This window comes from Electrona antarctica, assembly GCF_951216825.1.
Source record: "Electrona antarctica genome assembly, chromosome: 19".
Classification (NCBI taxonomy): Eukaryota; Metazoa; Chordata; class Actinopteri; order Myctophiformes; family Myctophidae; genus Electrona; species Electrona antarctica.
The window spans coordinates 7,984,531-8,003,006 of NC_136800.1; the positions used below are offsets into that span (position 1 = coordinate 7,984,531).

At 44.1% G+C, this 18,476-nt stretch overlaps 2 protein-coding genes across 5 annotated transcripts in view; both read left to right on the forward strand.

Annotated features, from left to right (window-relative positions):
- Nucleotides 1–6,800, forward strand: part of LOC306912359 (phosphatase and actin regulator 1-like) — a 34,564-nt gene extending 27,764 nt beyond the window's left edge. For all 4 annotated transcript variants that reach the window (XM_079488519.1, XM_079488516.1, XM_079488517.1 and 1 more), the window contains 3 exons: nucleotides 463–603; nucleotides 3,074–3,150; nucleotides 4,035–6,800. In XM_079488519.1, coding sequence (XP_079344645.1) covers nucleotides 463–603; nucleotides 3,074–3,150; nucleotides 4,035–4,050 — 234 coding nt within the window. In that variant the 3' untranslated portion in view covers nucleotides 4,051–6,800. The remainder of the gene's footprint in view (nucleotides 1–462; nucleotides 604–3,073; nucleotides 3,151–4,034) is intronic.
- A 3,935-nt stretch (nucleotides 6,801–10,735) lies between these two features.
- phlpp1 (PH domain and leucine rich repeat protein phosphatase 1) overlaps nucleotides 10,736–18,476 on the forward strand; it is an 85,741-nt gene continuing 78,000 nt past the window's right edge. Inside the window, exon 1 of the mRNA XM_079488503.1 lies at nucleotides 10,736–13,227. Coding sequence (XP_079344629.1) covers nucleotides 11,502–13,227 — 1,726 coding nt within the window. The 5' untranslated portion in view covers nucleotides 10,736–11,501. The remainder of the gene's footprint in view (nucleotides 13,228–18,476) is intronic.

Sequence of the window (18,476 nt, forward strand, 5' to 3'; positions counted from 1 at the left end):
AGTCAGGGGAGTGAATGATATGACGATTCATCTTTTTTTCCTGTTATTTGTAATTGTGTATGAGAGAACATGAAATGATATATGGCTTACAGGGAGTGTCCTACACATTCAAAGATAAGGTTGACATACATACAGACACATCATGGGTGCAGCTGTGCATAATTGATCAAATAAGCAAGACATTGAGCACAAGATAAGATGATTCCAGGAGGAGAGGGAGTGCCAGACTCACACACAGTAACTCACCCCACAATAACTGCGTCTGCGAATCTATAACGCATCTGCCCGCCCCGCCGTTCAACCCGTGGGACCTGCGTGCTACGGGTCAGGCCGTGCATCACTAGTGGCTGACATTTGTTTGGAAGCCAACATGAGTACTGCATATGATTATCCATTTAGACTGCAAATGGGATGGCCTGGCTGTTGTCTTTCTGTTGTAATGATTTGATTGTGTCGTTTCAGCTAAGCCAGAGGCCCACCGTAGAGGAGTTGAGACAGGCCAAGATCCTCATCCAGTTCAGTGACTACGTGGACGTGTCCGAGTCTGAGGACTACGACAGACGGGCAGACAAGCCCTGGACCCGGCTCACCGCAGCCGACAAGGCCAGTACCACCAGTGGGACCCCAGAATAGCCTATATTCACTTCATCATTTTGATTTAGTTGACTAAGCCCATTATGAAAAATGTTCAACTACCTTTTTCCACTGAGGTAAACTAAATTATAACTAGATATAAACTAAGCAATGATGACTAAAAACTAAGATTAAATATATTGACAATTTCGTCAACAAATAAAAGCTACAAAATAAAAGCTAAAGATTATGACTAAAACTAAATCCAAGATTTAGATCAAAATCAACACTACAACACATTTTACTAGTGTATCGTTGCTGTCGAGCACAAACCTCGTATCTCCATATTTCAGCTCTGCAGGTTTCCGCGAATGAATGCCCTGCTTCGTCATATTATAAGATTGTCGCACAAAAGTAGTGAAAATAGCGGATCAAGCTTGTAGATCACCTATTTGTTATTTTAAAAACCTTTTAAAATAGTGCAAAGGGAATGAATAAACATTCAAGCTTTCCTGTCAGATTCCTCACAGACCCTTGTTGCTGTTCCGAGGGATACGAATGTCAGTGTACTACTAGTTTCTAACCATGTAGTGAATTCCGTGGGGTATAGCGTACTGTCAAGATTATTCTTTGCTTGTTGTTAGTTGGTTCTTCACGTGGAATTATCCATCCCTACCCCCACTGTAGCTGATACCAAAATAGCAGCAATATTCTTCAGAATCAAGACATTCATAATGCAGAAGAATGGTGGTTGGGGGATTAGTTGCCCATTTATGGTATTTCCTCAACCATGTTGTGTAAAGACCCCCCCCCCCCACCCACCCCACCCATTCCTCCAAGCAGTTATGTTGCTCAATCCAATGATAATTAATTTATAATTATATAGCCCATTTCCAGACATAGTCACAAAGTGCTTTACAGAGCAGGGTAAAAGAAAGCAACATAATAAAAAAAAGACGGAGATAAACTACTAACAGAATATCGGTAAATAGAACAGCAGGCACAAAATGTAGACTAACATACACACATAATCAATGAGACAAACTTCGCAAGAGGAATTTAAGAAAAGGCAATGGTCCATGCTCTTAATGACTGACTCTTAATGAGCTCAAACACGGTCTCTGCTGTACACGTGACGTGCAGCCCAGAACATCACACCTGGGGACTAAAAACATGGAGAATCGGCAACGGCTTACGCAACAGTCCTTTCGCCCCCTTATATAAGGCCGTAATTGGACAGACAGTGCCCCAGGACCCTCTCCAACCTCAGTACAGCTCTGCTGACGTTGGCTCTGTTCCTACACAGTCACATTTTGCCTGTGTATCATCTAAGGCCGGCCGGAGCCTGGGTATCGGTTGTTCTCCGCTGGGGCAAGGCCTGGCTTTGTGACCAGTACTGACCGGGGCCTGCGATGTCCCCTTGAGTCATACGGATTACAAATTGAATTGACGCAACCGGATAGATGCGGTTGCACATGACATCACACAGACTTCAGGCTGTTAAGAGACCTGAGCCACTGATTTCATAATTGGACGTTTGACTCTGTCTGCAAGGCATGAAATCAATCAATAACGTAATACTAATCAGATCTTCACTAAGTTCCAAGGTCATTTCTAATCATCTGGGTGTGGTGATTAGAAATGAGTAGTGCTTATCACACTGAAGTGAGGGGCGCTCTTATCATCATACATCATCATACATCACATTCAGTTTATTTTTTGAGGGGCACTAGCCCCTCCTATGCACAGCTTTGTGTGTTTGTACCATGGTATGTGATGATTTGATTGGCTGAGTACGGAATGTGATGAAGTATGATAAGAGTGCCCCTCACTTCACATGTGGGGGGCACAACCTCCTTTTTGTGTTAAACAGGAACTCGGTAGATTCTCCTGCTAGCAGTCTTGACGGATGACCCTGAAACGATGAAATAAAACCCATCTGTATTTTCACTATTTTAAGCTATGAAGGCTTCTTGGAATCTGTCAAAATACTTCGTATTCCAAGTTCTGCCATCCTTTTCATGTCACTCAAGAACGTAGGTGATCATATCAAGTTTAATTTGTACCTAAGGTGAAAATATTTTGTAGTCAGTCATTTTGAAGCCATTATTCATTTAAAACTACTAAATTGACCAGACAAGTAATTGGATCCATAAACATAAATAAATGCGTGCGGTACCTGGTGGCTCAGCTAGTTGGTGAACGGCTGATGTTCAAACTTTGGGGCAGAGGTTTTTGCTTGGCCTGTTATAGCGCCACGTCCGATTTTTTTTTTTCTTTTTTTAAACAATTTAGTATGGCATTTCATCTTTGGCTTGGTGGGAATGTGCATGCAAAATTTCACAGCGTTCATTATTTGAGCCATTTTGTGCCAAACGAACCACTTTAGAAGTCAATCTTCGCCAATTAGGATGGAATATGAAAAATCTGACAGATACGTCTTAATTACATGGAGAGGCTGTAGAGATCCATCTCATTTTTCTGTTCCGTTTCTCTGCAGGCTGCTATACGGAAGGAACTCAATGATTTCAAGAGCAACGAGATGGAAGTGCACGAATCAAGCCGACATTTAACCAGGTAATGCTCACTCTCATGCATCTGTTGGCAGCCATTCAATCTGAATCTATGCTCCATAGTACAACGGTGCCGACGCTTGTCGAGGAAAAGAAAAGAAAAGGCACTTCACCCATTTTCAACCTTATCCTCATCAAATTGTTCCGCACTGAAGCTCATTATAAGATTTCTGTCTACTTTCTCTACGTCTCAGAGCTGGGCTGTGATCATTCAAAAACCTTCCTGGCAAAGAATGGCTATATGAAAATGCAGGTTCAATATTGCATGCAGCAATGATGGCCAGGAATGTATGTAGATACAGGACGTAGATAAACAATTTTGACATGTCCAGAATAGGGTTCACGTGACATACGGCTGGCTTACTGTAAATCAGGGATGGGCAACTTTGAAGATGGAGAGGTCCACTATAATTCCACTCCAGAGGGCCACATTGCATATACTGTACTGTTGTAGCAAAAATAGCAGATCTACAAGCTCAAAACGCGTTGCACTCTTTGATGCGTTTTGAGCATGTAGATCTGCTATTTTTGATATATTTGAATTGAAATCCTGAATATTTCTTTTTGCTATTTTTGAATTGGAATCCTGAAAAGCTACATGTTTGTTTAATTTCAAATGCATTTAGTTATAGGTTACATTAACTTCATGAACTTAATGCAAATACATTGGACATTAAAAAGACAGCTACTAATATAGACTGAAGTAATTAAAGCTAGTCATGTTTGCATGTTTGGAATTGTAACAGCTGAAATAAATAATATGTCAATATTCGGATATTAACCTGCGGGGCCACATTAAGTGAAGGTGGGGGCTGCATGTGACAAGGCTATCTCTGAGATGAAGTACTCGTACAGTACATGATTTCTGTCCCCATGTTTCTCCTTAAGGTTTCACAGACCGTAGTCGACCACCACTGTCTCTAGCAACGCCGGACTGGCACTCTCTCCTCCACTGAGAACATTGAGTGCTGGCAGGCAAATGGTGCCCGTTTCTACAATAAGGCCATGTCTTCTGAAAATGCCTTTTTTCAAGACCCACGCAGCTGAGTCGGTAGTACTACGCCCAAGATACAGACTCCCCTCTACTTCACACAGTAGCAGCACATGACGGCTCGGACTGACTCCCACCAGTCCCTCTGTGGAGTCCATAAACCCCTCACGCTGTGCTCCCAGGCAGGACGCTCTAGTCTAGTCTGTACCCTACAGATGGGACAGCGGAGAAGGTTTTGGGGTTTTGAATTTGGCATTCTCTGGTGTGTCATGGGCTACCAATGCCCCTCTTCCATAATATGCGTTCCTCAGTGACGCCCGTGGACTTGATTTCGACTCCTGCTCTCAGTGGACAGTACTAACTGCTGGTTGAAGCCCTCCCTTTACACGTGTTGTTGTTGGAGGTCCTCCGACACCGTGGTCCCTGTGGAATATGGACGTCTCAGTGAGTGGGTGCAGGATCGGCTTTGATGAACTCACTGTCGGCTAGAGATGCAACTTTTCTGGTCTCCTTGTGGACTTTTAGAAATGGCTTACAGGGATACGTGAAAGGGAGGGATCCAACACTCAAATCATGTGCAATATTTTCTCTCTGGTCTTCTTAGATCACAGTGCCCCCTGGAGGTCCCTCTGTATCATGACAACGTAGTCCTAACTAGTCACAACTCTTTCTTGCTTTATTGTGCAATTTCCCCACTTGTACCGACCAATGTTGATCTAATTGCTAACTGTGAATTTGGGAGTTAGGGCAATGTCTGCGCTCTCTCCAAAAATGTACATTTTGTTTATACCTAGGTAGACAAGTTGACATTTAAAGAAAACTGAATATGTTCAATTTCATGTCAGGATTTAGACATTTTTAAAAATGCAACAAGATTTATTCTGCATACAATGTGTGCAACAATTTACTGAATTTATTTTATTGTGTCAGATTTGTTTTTAATTGTGGGACTTTGATTTTAAATAGTTAACTTATGTCTTCAGGGGATGTCACAGCTCCGTGTGGCTTAAATATAAAATGAATAGAAGATCTTAGAACCAAGAGCTGGGCTCATCATATTGATATTCACATGGTTCTTTTTTTTTTTTCATCTTGTTTTGCAGCTATATACAGAATTACCTTTACTCAACCTGTACATTGTATTTGCATACTGTACATTTTTCAACCATACTTGTTGTTTTTGGAGCTTTTGAATAAGCAATACTCCTCCTGTTGGTAGAGAAAAAGGTACAAGTTACTTTAGTAACTTAGTTTACTCTGCTTGTACACTATTCTATTCCTCACTTCAGGGTTTTTAATTTTCTTTTATATTTCATAAATTATTTAGAACAATGGTCTCTCACTATATTCTGCCGAAGGGCAACGAGGCTGACGGGCCAACTCTGTATGAGAGGAAACAGTCATGCATTCTCACGTCTGTTGGAAGTCAGTTACAGGTTTTGGTGGATTCATGGAGATGTGCGATTTTTGTTAATTTAATCTTTTGCTTTGTTTTTTGTTAATTTAATCTTTTGCTTTGTTTGTCTTTTTATATGTCCATTGTTTTTGAGGACTCTTATGCATCCAGTATTGTACACGGTAATATCCGTGTTAATTTAGCTCTTGAGTGTACAAATGTACACCCCTTCCGGGTCCATTTGGTTACATTTGTATACCAAGTGTTAAATGAACACTGAGGATTTAACAGTGTAAGAGCTCTTATCTTTTTTTTCCTCCTTGACATTACTGCTCATGTACCTTGATCACTTATCCTAGACCAGTGCCCTTGTGCTTATAGGCTTTATACAGATCCAAATGATTTTAAATTATTTAACACAATATACATTTATTTTCTTGTCATTAGACAATTACAAAATGGGAAGGTTCTGTTTGTCTTGACTGAAAGGAACAATGTATCCTCCCCACAATTTGAAGGACTCCAGCAGCATAGGCTAGAATAGATGACCCAGTATACACTGAGAAGTGGGACACAAAAGGTTTATGCACTTATGGTATATATATATATATATATGAACAAACGGGGACTTGGAACAGAATAGGTTTCACAGATTGTCCCAGTTTTTGTTAGTTCTCAGTTTCACTGGGTTATCTAATCTGAGTCCTTGAAAGATGAGGGGTTCCGTGCTAGAACCAGCTCCCTTTGGATTCCAGATGAGGGGCTCCGTGCTAGAACCAGCTCCCTTTGGATTCCAGATGAGGGGCTCCGTGCTAGAACCAGCTCCCTTTGGATTCCAGATGAGGGGCTCCGTGCTAGAACCAGCTCCCTTTGGATTCCAGATGAGGGGCTCCGTGCTAGAACCAGCTCCCTTTGGTCTGAGTCCTTGAAAGTTGAGGGGCTCCGTGCTAGAACCAGCTCCCTTTGGATTCCAGCATCATGTCATTTTTGGGAATTTGCCACACTGTTAACTCTTGAACATAACGTAAATGCAATTATCCAATCTCAGCCCTAGAGCAACATTTAAAATCTGTTGACATCTGTTGTTTGAGCCAGTGAGCCAAGCATGAGGTTATCATTTCGCTGGAATCAAGCAAGGAAAATGAATTTCAGCAATAACCCGTTAACTTTGTTAATTGGGGGGTTGACTGAATTTTAAAGTGATGTTTTTTTTTAGAATGCCATGTAAACGATGCAACATGTCTATTAAATTCCATTTCTGAATGCATCTGTATTGTGTTAATAATAAAATCACTAAAGTGAGAAAAGGTGGCACTTGATCAAAAAACAAGTGTATATCTGTTATCATACTTTGTTGTGCTTAAACAATGACTAATGTCAGCCTCAGAACATGGAATGTTTATATTTTCACCAGGAATAATTTCAGATTCAAAGATCAATATTTGCTACAGTACACTTGGTAACACCACTATACCCCTACAATTGCCAATAACTCTCTCCTCTGCCTCATCAGTGCCCATACACAAGGTGGGGTTGGCAAAAGGGCCCTTCTGTGTGGAGTTTGCTTGTTCTCCTAGGGTTGTTGTCCCCTAGGGTAGGTACCCTCACAAAAGAAAACCATGCGGTAATCCTGGTCTCTAAACTGCCTCCCCCTGGCCAGTCGGGGGGCCTGATGGAGGGGAAAGGAACTGGTTGGAATAACGTGTTCCTTCCATGCGTTACGTCCAACTGGGGAAACTCCCCCGTCAGGTGAAAAGAAGTGGCTTTGACTCCTCATGCATTGAAGGAAGCATGAGGTCAGTCCGTTGCTCTCCCCAGTTTGGCAGAGGGACTGTAGAGCCCCAATACATCCTACATTTTTTAAATTAGGGAAAATCACACCGGTGTGAACTGAGCGGTGCAACTATACATTTATTGTTATAGTTACTGTACTCTACTGTGCCCTGTACTGTATTGTAGTGTACTGTGCGGGGTTCCCCGGAACATCCAGACCCCCAGGAACACGCCCAGGGTGCCGGCTCGGTTCCGGCGAGCCTCCCCGTGTCCGAAACGGTCGAGAAATGACAGTTACCATGTAGGGGTCCCCGGGGGGCCCCCTGGAACATCCAGACCCCCAGGAATGGCCCAGGGCTCGTACTGTATATACTCTGTGCTGTACTCTACTGGCCACTTTAGGTGTTGCAGCTTTCTGTGCTCAGACATACATACTGTACATACAGACATACAGACATTTCGGACACACACAGCTCCGTAATGGAGCGGAGGCACTGCTCCAAAATAACTTTACTGCACACCAACTGGCTGAAATGCTACTTTACATGCTAGAAGTAGTAATCACCTGCTACAGCACATCAAAGCCTGATTTGTAATTTGTTTGACCGAGCATTTAAGCATATTAAAGTCACATTGGTCAATATCTGAGACCTTCCTGGAATGGTTCCTCCTTTGCTTACTTTGTAGAAAATGTAATGGACGGTTGTAGTGACATTTGATCTATCCTGTGTGCCAAACTGAGTTACATTTAAAAAATAAAATAAAATCATGTTCTGTAGAGATTAGAAACATTATCAGGAGGAATCATTGGCACATCCTGTATGCTGAACCCTATGCTCCAAGGCAACGGTTTGTAACCGTATCTTTGATCTACCGGTAGATCGAGGGACACTTGTCTGGGAAAACCCAGACAAATTATGCAGATAGATTTTTATTAATATGAAATGTGTTTGACTTATTTTGTGCATTATTCTTACAAGTAGCCTATAATAAGACTCCAAAGAGGTGATTATTTCCACTGTTGACTTGGCTGAAGATGGTGCAGACGTAGATCTGCTGCTTGGTACACCCGAAAAGATCCCTGCTCCATGGGGGATCATGATATGGTCTACAGCCCAAAACGAATCATTCCCACTGGCTTACATCACTGAAAGGTAACTTTAGCTGTGAAAACTGTGCAATGTACTGTAATGCATAGGACCTACAGCATTATTGCCAAAAGAAACATTACAGAACATGTTTCACATTGTAACTCCACACATTAAGTTACGTGTTGATCTGTCTCTGTGGAAAGGCTTAGATATGACAAACCAATATACTCTTTAAATGATAAATTTCAGGGCACAAAACTGCCATCAGAAGAGGACATTTTTACTCATTGGCCAAACTTTACACAGACGCCAAACAAGGCCCACCTTCATCGCAATGTTTGACAGGCCTAGGAAAATGTTACTCATCAGTGGACGTTTTTGATATAATAGGACAATGTTCCCCAATAAAGTAATGATAGTTTTATTGATATGTTATTTTATGGTTTATAATATTAGCCTACTAATGGACTTTAGTACTTATTGTTATTTTCTGTACTGATGATGTAAGGATCTCGTCTGTTTTTTTGTACTGTCAAATTTGGGTGTTTTTTCCTGCACTTTTCATTGGGTGTGGTTTGTTGTACACATAAATTATCTGCTGTCACATAACCCATGATGCTTTCTTCTTTTTTTTTAAGCACAATAAAGTTTGAAAATACACACATGAGCATCATGTCCTTTTTTATTGAGTTCTGCCTGTTCTCATTTTGGGAGTTTTATTTTATTAGTATTTCTTTAGGCAGAGCACTCGGTGGAATTATTGGAAACATTTGATTTCTCTCCTTTTCTTGTGAATTTTTACTTTTAGGTAAACCTAAAGTGAATTTTGCTCAGAAGTAGTCCAACTTTTCTTTTGCTTGCAATTAGTGACATTGGTAATATTCAAAAGCCTCTGGCATGCCCAGAGCAAATCCTGTGTGTGCGTGTGTGCGCGCGTGCACTCACGCACGCACGCACAAGCACTGAAGCAGCATACGGACTGGACCTAAATTAAACGCACGCGCAGAAGTAAACGCGCGCGTTTTGTGCGCGAAAAGCCTGGTGTAGCGTGGCCGTCAGGAGCAATTAAGAGCTGGAGAGGATGAGTGGTATACTTCATAGAGCACAGTTATATTTCTAGGATCAAGGCATGCCGTGTGTGTGTGTGTGTGTGTGTGTGTGTGTGTGTGTGTGTGTTCTGAGTATATACTGCAATATATTTCCACCAATAGGGCAATTGACAATTCTCCTTAAAGTGATTGATACTGTAGGCCTATTATATGCATTCAACAATATATATTCAGAATCCAATTATACAGTATAACTGCATGCATTGCATGATGTGTATGAATAAACTAGTCACTAGTTGACAAATACAAAAAAGGTTGAGCTACATCCAAAATACACTAGAAAGAACCGTTTAAATGCCTAAATAGCATACCGGTGGTTGTTTGATTCATGTTTTAACCTTATGATCCAGTTACCAATCAAACAAAGGGCGAGAAATGTATCAATCTGCCAGGCCTGCGCATCAGGTAGATTCGGTGCCTTTAGTAGGCTACGTCGTAGCCACCATGCTGCTAAGCTCACGGAACTCCACTAGATGGCGTAAAATACAACATAATAAAAGCACAAAATTTACCGGGCGGTCAGCATGGCCTTGTGAAATGGCGTCCTGATGAGATAGTGCTCGCCGACTGGGCCTCGATCATCACCACCACTAGTCAAAAAATGACCATAATCGCGATTTTCGGTTAATTTTGAACACTTGAGACTGACACTGTACCGTATTATTTTTTAAGAGATGAGTATTGTACATTTCAATTGTATATTCTATGCACATTGACATTGGGCCATCAATAAAAAATATCTTAAAGTTGTAGTACTAGGTGTTCATAAACAACAGCTGAGGGATTCCTGTTTCTTTGTAACTTTTTCATTGTATATTATTATTCCATCAAGTGCGCGCAAAGGCCATGCACATACGCCTACGCATGGCCTTCCTTCCACAGGAGTGGGCTAGTAGAACAGATAAGGGGATGTGCTTATGTGGCTACGCTACATTTGATTTTTATCATAAAGTAGCATTTTATATAGCGTAGAAGACCTCTGTTTACGCCTCCACAAAAACACTGCCAGTGGTGCCAGATTGTGTGAGAGAAATAAGCATCCAGGGCACTAAAATAGCAGGGCACTAAAATAGCAGGGCACTAAAATAGCAGATACAAGCTCGTAGATTTGCTATTTTCAACAAAACAAATATTGGGGGGGGGAAAGTGACAAATGTGGAACAACAACGACTGGCACAAATTGGCACAAAGTATTTTAAGATGTAGGGTCCTTCCGTCCTTCCTTGTACAACCACATTTATGTGGGGGTCCTTGACCGTGACCTTGAAAAGGCATGGGAATGTGTGAGAATCACTGGTTTTAACGATATTAGGAAATAAGCACAAATCATATTTTAGAGTTTATAAACAAGCCCAACAAGCGTTACAGGAAAAACACGCCCAGAGTCGCTTATAATAAGCAGACATGGCAACACTCGAGCACCGCCGCTGTCCATCGACAGACCATATCTGGGAAATGTAGTTTCCCCAATCGGTTGTCTTTGGAGAAAAGTCCATTGCGACACATGGCTTTTTAAACTACACAGCCCACAGTGCTTTGCGTTGTTGTCAGTCAGCGCCCCCATCTTGTCTCTCCGCCCTCATGAATATATATCAGTGGTGTATTTGCGTAACAGGTCGACCGACGTTCATTTCATATTCTAACTGTAGTGTTTTGGGTCTAAATGAGACGTACGGTAGCTCGTCGTCTCCGCCCTGATCTGTCCCACAACGCGGCCAGCCTCTTCTTCTCTTCTCGGCTGCATTTTCATCGCTTAAAATGTTTTGTGGAACAACAGTGGAAGAAGACACCCTGCAGCCAGGAAGGAGAACAAGGCACGGCGTGAATGACCAGTGGTGTGATAAGTAGACTCCACCACCCGGCCAGTGAGTCGGCGGACATTTACTGTGTTGTGATCACCTCCTGCCTGGCTCTTAAATGTAGAGGTTGGATGTTTGGCCAAGTGCGCACCACCGTTATCTAGTCTGTCTCGGCTAGTACTTTTCATTTGCAAAGATGGAAAGTGCGCAGCAGGCTGTCGCGGCGGAGGATGGCGGGGTGTCGGATGGAAACGCCGCGACCAAGTTGAAGAAGAAGCCAGGCGGACTGTCGCTGGCCGCCCAGGGGACTCCCGGCGACGATGATGGCGGTGGGCATTTGGCAGGTTCCCGTCTGGAAATGAAGAATGGGAATAATAACATCTCTCACGCTGCCTCCTCCTCTACGGCGGGGTCTGCCGCCGCTTTAAACAAAAGTACCGGGACAGCTGCTTCTAATAATGGCCGGAGCTTAACCAGCAGCAACTCCAACTCTCTCCTGTTGAGACGAAGGCGGCTGAAGAGGAATCTCTCCGCCGCGGCTGCAACAACCACTGCCACCACCACCTCCTCAGCTGCTGTCACCGCCAAGATGAACTCGGCCCTCTCATCTGCGTCTCTACACACTCGGAGTCTGGATAGGAAGACCCTGTTGAGGCAGCGGCAGAACATGCAGCTCCAGCCGTCGGACAGAGAGTGGATGCGCGCCGATCTCCACCGGGGCTCCATCCACGTCCACGACAGACTCACGCCCTCGTATCCTCCTCGACCGGTCCTCTGCACGATGGACACCACGGCCGGCGAGATGGCGCTGCGTCTGAGCAAACTCTGCAGTAAGTCGGGGTCAGCTTTGCGCACGTTTTGCAAAGATACTAGCCATATGACTGACCAAAATGGCAACTGTAATGTAAATTATAAATATAATGATGATAATCAATGCAAAGTGAATGGAGACGGAAGTATAAAATGCAACCATTTGAGTTCTTTGGAATCCACAGAATTCAGGACTGGCCTATCCAGCCAGCCAGGTGACAGATTGAGACTGCTGCTCATGGACAATGCAGATGACAGGCAAAAGCAACAGGACATCGATGGGAAACTTTTTACCCCAGACTCCGAGTCACAGGACAACATGACTTGTTCAACATCAGATCTAAATTCAAATTCTAACATGGATACCCACAACGATGACGATTCAGAGCAGAGAAACGGCATGGACAGTTACGGGTTAAATTCTGGCTCAGATGTGGAAAGCAGCAGTGCATTTGACGACCTCAGCTCTGGGGCCCGGCTCAGCGAGCACAGGGACTCTCTCAGCGACGACATGATCCTGGGCACGGATGCTTCCATCCTGAGTCCCACGTTTGACAGTGCCACAGACGGCCATGACACGTACGGCAGCTCCTCTGACGAATTGGAGCTCGATTGCCCAACGTCGTCAGGCACTAATATTGACCCCATTATTCCCCAACATCTCTCCAATGGCATCGACGCCATCTCGGCCAGCTACAAGCATTGCGACACTGTAGGACATTTAAACAACATGACAAATGATACGGGGCAGGTGAACAGACTGAAGCCTCCTCACAGTCTGGGCAGACTGCCACCCAGCAGCAGTGCGAGCTCATTGTCAAGAGCCTGTTCAACAGGTAATACACCTGACATCCAAGACCATGACAGCTGTGAAGGCACTTTAAAATCAGGGTCGACACCACCTGACCACAATGGAGATGCAGCGTGTGACCCCTCCAGCCCCACACTTTACGTTCAGTTACACGGCGAAGCCGTCAGGAGGCTGGGGCAAGACGAGAGGCCTCTCCAGATCCAGAATGACTTTCTCTTTAAGCTGGGATTTAAGGACCCATGGCGAGTTCAAGAAGAAGGCATGAACACAGAGATTGGCTCCCTGATACGTTTTTATGCAGGTAAAAAAAAAGCACATGTGTTGCAATCACACCTATTCAGTTAAAACACGTTCTGATACATACTCATTTGCCATATCTACAAGAAAAGGGCAAGCTCAAGCTCACAATGCATCACATGAAACTGCAACACATTCAGAGCTTGTAGATCTGCCATTTTCTGTGCACGACACAGCGCACAACTGTGTACTCACTCAGGCTTAACAGTGTCTTGTTCCAGGTCATCCTAGGACCTGATAAGGCTTTCACTTTCACAAACCACATACATTGCTTATTTTGGACCATGGACCTTTGTATGATTTTGATGCATCTGTAACCAACAGTTAGCCTACTTTGGCTGTATCAGAGAATGAGGCCAGTGCATTCATGCAGGTGCATAATGTGCTGCCAATGTACCAAAGCCACTGAAAACAAATACTTTACATTTCAGTTCAGACAGTGAGAGTAATGTCCCACTGGACTAGCCTACTCTTCTCTTTTCTCACGAGGCCTGAATAGAAGAGGTTCACACACAGCTTCCTCTTCCTGTTTGCTGTGAATGTCAACTAAGTAAGGCATGTGCAACAAAGAGAAAGCTATTTTTTTGGATACACACAATAGGCAGTGGCACAATAAATGTGAAGAAAGTATCTACCTTATTTATTATTCCAAAGCCTGCCATATAATGGCGTAGTGTCATGTTCAAGTGTAGTAAGTATGCATGCTGGCATGAGGGGGTTAGAACAAGGTTATGCTCGCTTGGCCAGAGAGACCTACACTGCCTTGGGGACATCCTTTAGATTCTCAATGCTTTTTCCCCCTTGCTTGTGGCCTTGACCATTTTTGGTGGACCGAAACAGCACGTTCTGCTCCCATGGACACGCATGACATCGCCACAAAAGCCATCGCCACAACTTATGGCGCTCGGACATGGGCCCTGTTCCGGCTATTGCCCCATTATCATCCTAATGAAAAGGCTGAATGCTCTGTGTGGGCGGATGGAGAGAGAGGGGTGGAGGTGGGCGGTTGAGGGGGAGGGATGACTGGGGGTGAGGGGGCGGGGGTGTCACCATAAACCCCAGCTCTGTGGACTTTGTGAATTCTGGTCATTGAGATGCGGCACGGAGCCTGTCCTCTTGGCACCCAGCGCAGCGACTGTCACACTAGCTAACGGCCTGCCAAGCCCGGTTAGCATGCCCCTCCAGTCCAGAGCGCAGGAAGCTCTTTTCATTTGCCACGCCGCTGCCTCCACCACTGCTGCTCTTGCTGCCACTGCTGAGCGAAGAGATCATGGCGTTACTTCGGGGGGGGGAGGGAGGGAGGGGGCGAGTTGACGGTAGAGGTGATTAGCAAAAACCCTTGTCTGTGTCGGGAGGATGGGCTCCTCCTGGGGAATGAATGAGGGTGTTTTAAATGTGAAGGTGAGCAGTTAATCTTTGGAGTGCCTGCAGTACTACAGACAGACGCTGTCCGTCCGTCTGTCCCCTGGCTTCCTGTCCAGAGGAGCATGTCAAAGGCAGAGGTCACTCGCTCGTTCTTCTGAATCGTAGACCGTTGTCCCGTTTCACCTTTACTGTCATCACGTGCGCTCCGTGACCTATTGTGCTGTTGAAAGACTTGTTCTTTGTTTGGTGGTTCGGAGAACTGTTGGCATGAATTAATTTCGATGGCCTCAGATGAGAGAGCGTTTATATATAGAATGACCGTGTATACCTAGTAGTGTTGCACGATTCTTACTCAAATGTGACTCTCGATTTTCCTCCACAAGAATTGATATCATGATTTTCACACGATTCTCATTTTTCCCATGAAAATATTGAAACTATAAGTTGCTGCAGGTACTACATTCAAAATGTAGCAACTGGAGCCAACTACTGTTACTTTAAACACACATCAAAGTGCTTGACTTAAACATCTCTTAAAGTCTCTCTCTTGTAGCAAAAACATAAGACTACCTCAAATGAATTGGACAGCCAACTAGTGCTGCACGATTATTGCTCAAATTTAGAAATGAGATGTGGAGAGGTGTCTAGATCTCGATCTTTTTTCGGTTAATTGGGAAACTCTGATAGTGTGTGGGGCTTTATGTGATTTGCTGTCGTATATTCTGCATGTACGTACGCTTTGAACCAAAAGCAAATATGCACGGTGCACTGCACTCAACAGGGCTGCATCCCTGCACGCTTTCGCAGTCAGCTGAGTAGTGGCAGGCTAGGCAACGGGTGGCTCGGATGCTCCTCCGAGGCTGGACATCACTCCACGAGTCCACGTCCCATGTGAGAGAGCTTAGTGTGGTCACCTGAGCCCCTCCACTCCCAGGCTGCTGAATTCTGCTTCACATTTTTAGTTGGCTGCAACACACATGACTTTCCAAAACACACAGACGGACACACACAGGCATTGCACGGTAAAATCCTAAGCGTTGATTTAACCATTTGCATCTCTGAGCGTGTGCGAATGGAATCCTTTATGGTTCCATTTTCACACTGTCAAGAGTTAATGAAAATAATACGCCCGCACGCTACCAAACTGCACGGTTACAGGAGCAACGATTTCAGGCATCAAAGTTAAATCAAGTTAAATGATTGGTCTCTATTTTACAGTGTGTAAAGTAGAAACGGTGCTGGGTGCCCTCGTGTCCCACCCCGCCCCCTCACAGCATGCAAGGAATGTACGCTGGCTCCTCCAGAATGTCAGGCATGTCTTTTTGGGGAGGAAGTGGAAGGAGGCGGGGTCTAGGGGCTAGGAGGAGGATGTATTTTTTTTGGGGGGGGGGGGGATTCCACGCTAGCATGCGTGTCGCTGACACTTTAAATGCTAGTCCGCGTACATACAGCGAAGACAGAAAGAGGAGTGAACCAACCGGCCTCAGCTGACTTGCTGGCGGCCTCACAGGCACAGCTGTCACTACTACTGTAGGTCTCTTGTCACACTGAAGGTCTTTGTGTGTGTTCTATGCGTGTGCACGCAGAGAGGGCTCTGGTACAGGAAGTTCACTATGTAATCTCTCATTTATGGTGGTTCAATAGCTCAATATTATGCCCCATTCTGCAGTTTCACTTCTTCTAGATATAGCCTAATGTTAAGTAATCATAACTTCTTAAAGGTTACTTGTAAATTGAACGTGTCTTACTGTCTTGGCTTGAAATGTTAAATGTTTCTGTAATAAGATTATGTAACGTAATGTAGTTTGTGTAGGCTAATATAATGTAGACTGTGTCTATAACAAGCAAGATGAAGCATGCACCCTCTTGGCACCTTTTGTACTAACTGTGATCAAGGGGAGCATAAGAATGGAGAGGCAGTGACTGCTCAGCTGCAGAGTTTGTTGTGATGAATGCTGCCAAATGCTTTGGAAGGTGCAGAGGCCAGTTTGATTTTCCCCGAGGTCAGGTCAAGCTTTGAGTTGAGCACACACTCCTCGGCGGCTAGATGAGAGGACCCAGTTGGGATTTGCACACACACACACACACACACACACACACACACACACACACACACACACACACACACACACACACACACACACACACACACACACACACACACACACACACACACACAGTACATACAGCAGGTTGCCCAGATCAAAAGGCTGCTGTGCTCTTTGACAGGCTCACAGGCTTCTCAGGGGTACCACACAGGAAACCCTTATAATGCTTAGCCAGCAAAAGAAAAACATGATTCTTACTCCAGGCTATTGGAACAATTTAGCACAAATAAATTAGAGTAATAGTAAGTGGTAAATAAATTAAAAACAACTTGAAAGTGTGGTTAGTGGTCACCCCCCCCCCCCCCCCCCCCCCCCCCCCCCTGCACAAGTCGTGGGTTTGCGGTTGTTGGGACCCGGAAAAATAGTATCAGACTGAGGCCTTGCATGGGTATTTCAAATTTGGGGTTGATTGGTATGGTGTCTTGTTTTTAGGAAATAGCCTCTTCCACAAATGTTTAGAATGAAATTCAATATGGCAGAAAATCTAGTTAGACGGATGAGCGTGGCCTATATGAGTTATTGAGTTGTGTCACGATCCAAGAAATCCAGCGAAATATCGATTTTGATTCTACAAATCTACAACCTACGACTTAAAGGTTACGATTAAAGGTACGATTTAAAATTGCGACAAGACGCAAAGTCACGCAATGTAAATGTGGGCTGTTATCTTTTTCTTTTTTTTTTGTCCTGCATAGCCATTGACTGAACATTTCTAGCACCTACACCTATAAGGGAAGCCTCGTTGTAGGAACTAGTGAAGCGAACCTGATTTTGTATTCACTACTACATTATATGCAAGAGAAAAGACCAGCATATTAAACCCTAGCTCCCTCTGGCACTGGCCTTTAGGCTGAGGACCTATTATGCCTTACCAAACGCTAAATAATTAACTTTCATTAGCCTTCTCCTTAGCTTTGCAAATGCAAACACTCGCATTCAGGCACTTCCACCATATTGGCTGCTTTCTGCAAGCTCTTTACTTGCACACTATTAAAGTTTAGATGGATTATGTTTTCTGAAGGCTGTTTCTTGTAAAACTAAATTGGTGTTTAGTTTTGGACGGCTTTATGACGGAAATTAATGACCACTGGCATACACTGACCTGAGAGTGACTGCGGTAATACTCTTTTTCAATTCCACTCATTTTAATAGACACGGTTTCTGTCAGAAACAAAGTCATGCATTCGGCATGGTGTGCCCAGTAGTGCCCAGGCAATTATGTCCTCGCGTGTTGTTTGCATCGTGTGCAAATTAAGGTGTGCTTGGTGTGACAGGTGCATCATGGGAAGTTACTCACGCAGTACTGATGAAAAACTTAGATATACTGTATAGGCCTATGTAATAGATTTTCTTAAGGAGCTTTTGCATTTCATGCTGCATTTTAGATAAGAGTGTAGAGAGACAGGAAACCTGGGACAGAGTAGAGATGGGGGGGCGACATGCAAGACATGGCGGCAATTTGATTCAAACTCGGGTCCACGACATGACTCACCAGTCGCCAGCAGCACCCCGTATCTCTGCACCCTTCTGCCAGCTCACTGAAGATACTGCTCTGTGGCTGGTGTGACATGGTGACTTACAAAGGCTCTGCAGGGTTTAAAGGCTTCATGAAATTCCCAGCTCCATGGCAGCCATTAAATTCAGCACAGTGATTCTTTCTCATATCAACCTTTTTCCAGCTCAAGGAGCAAGTATGCATTGATTAGGCCATGGAGACCCATTTGGTAATGTGTGTTTAATCTCTGGGAGTGGGACCCCGTCCCCAATCTACGTTGCTTGT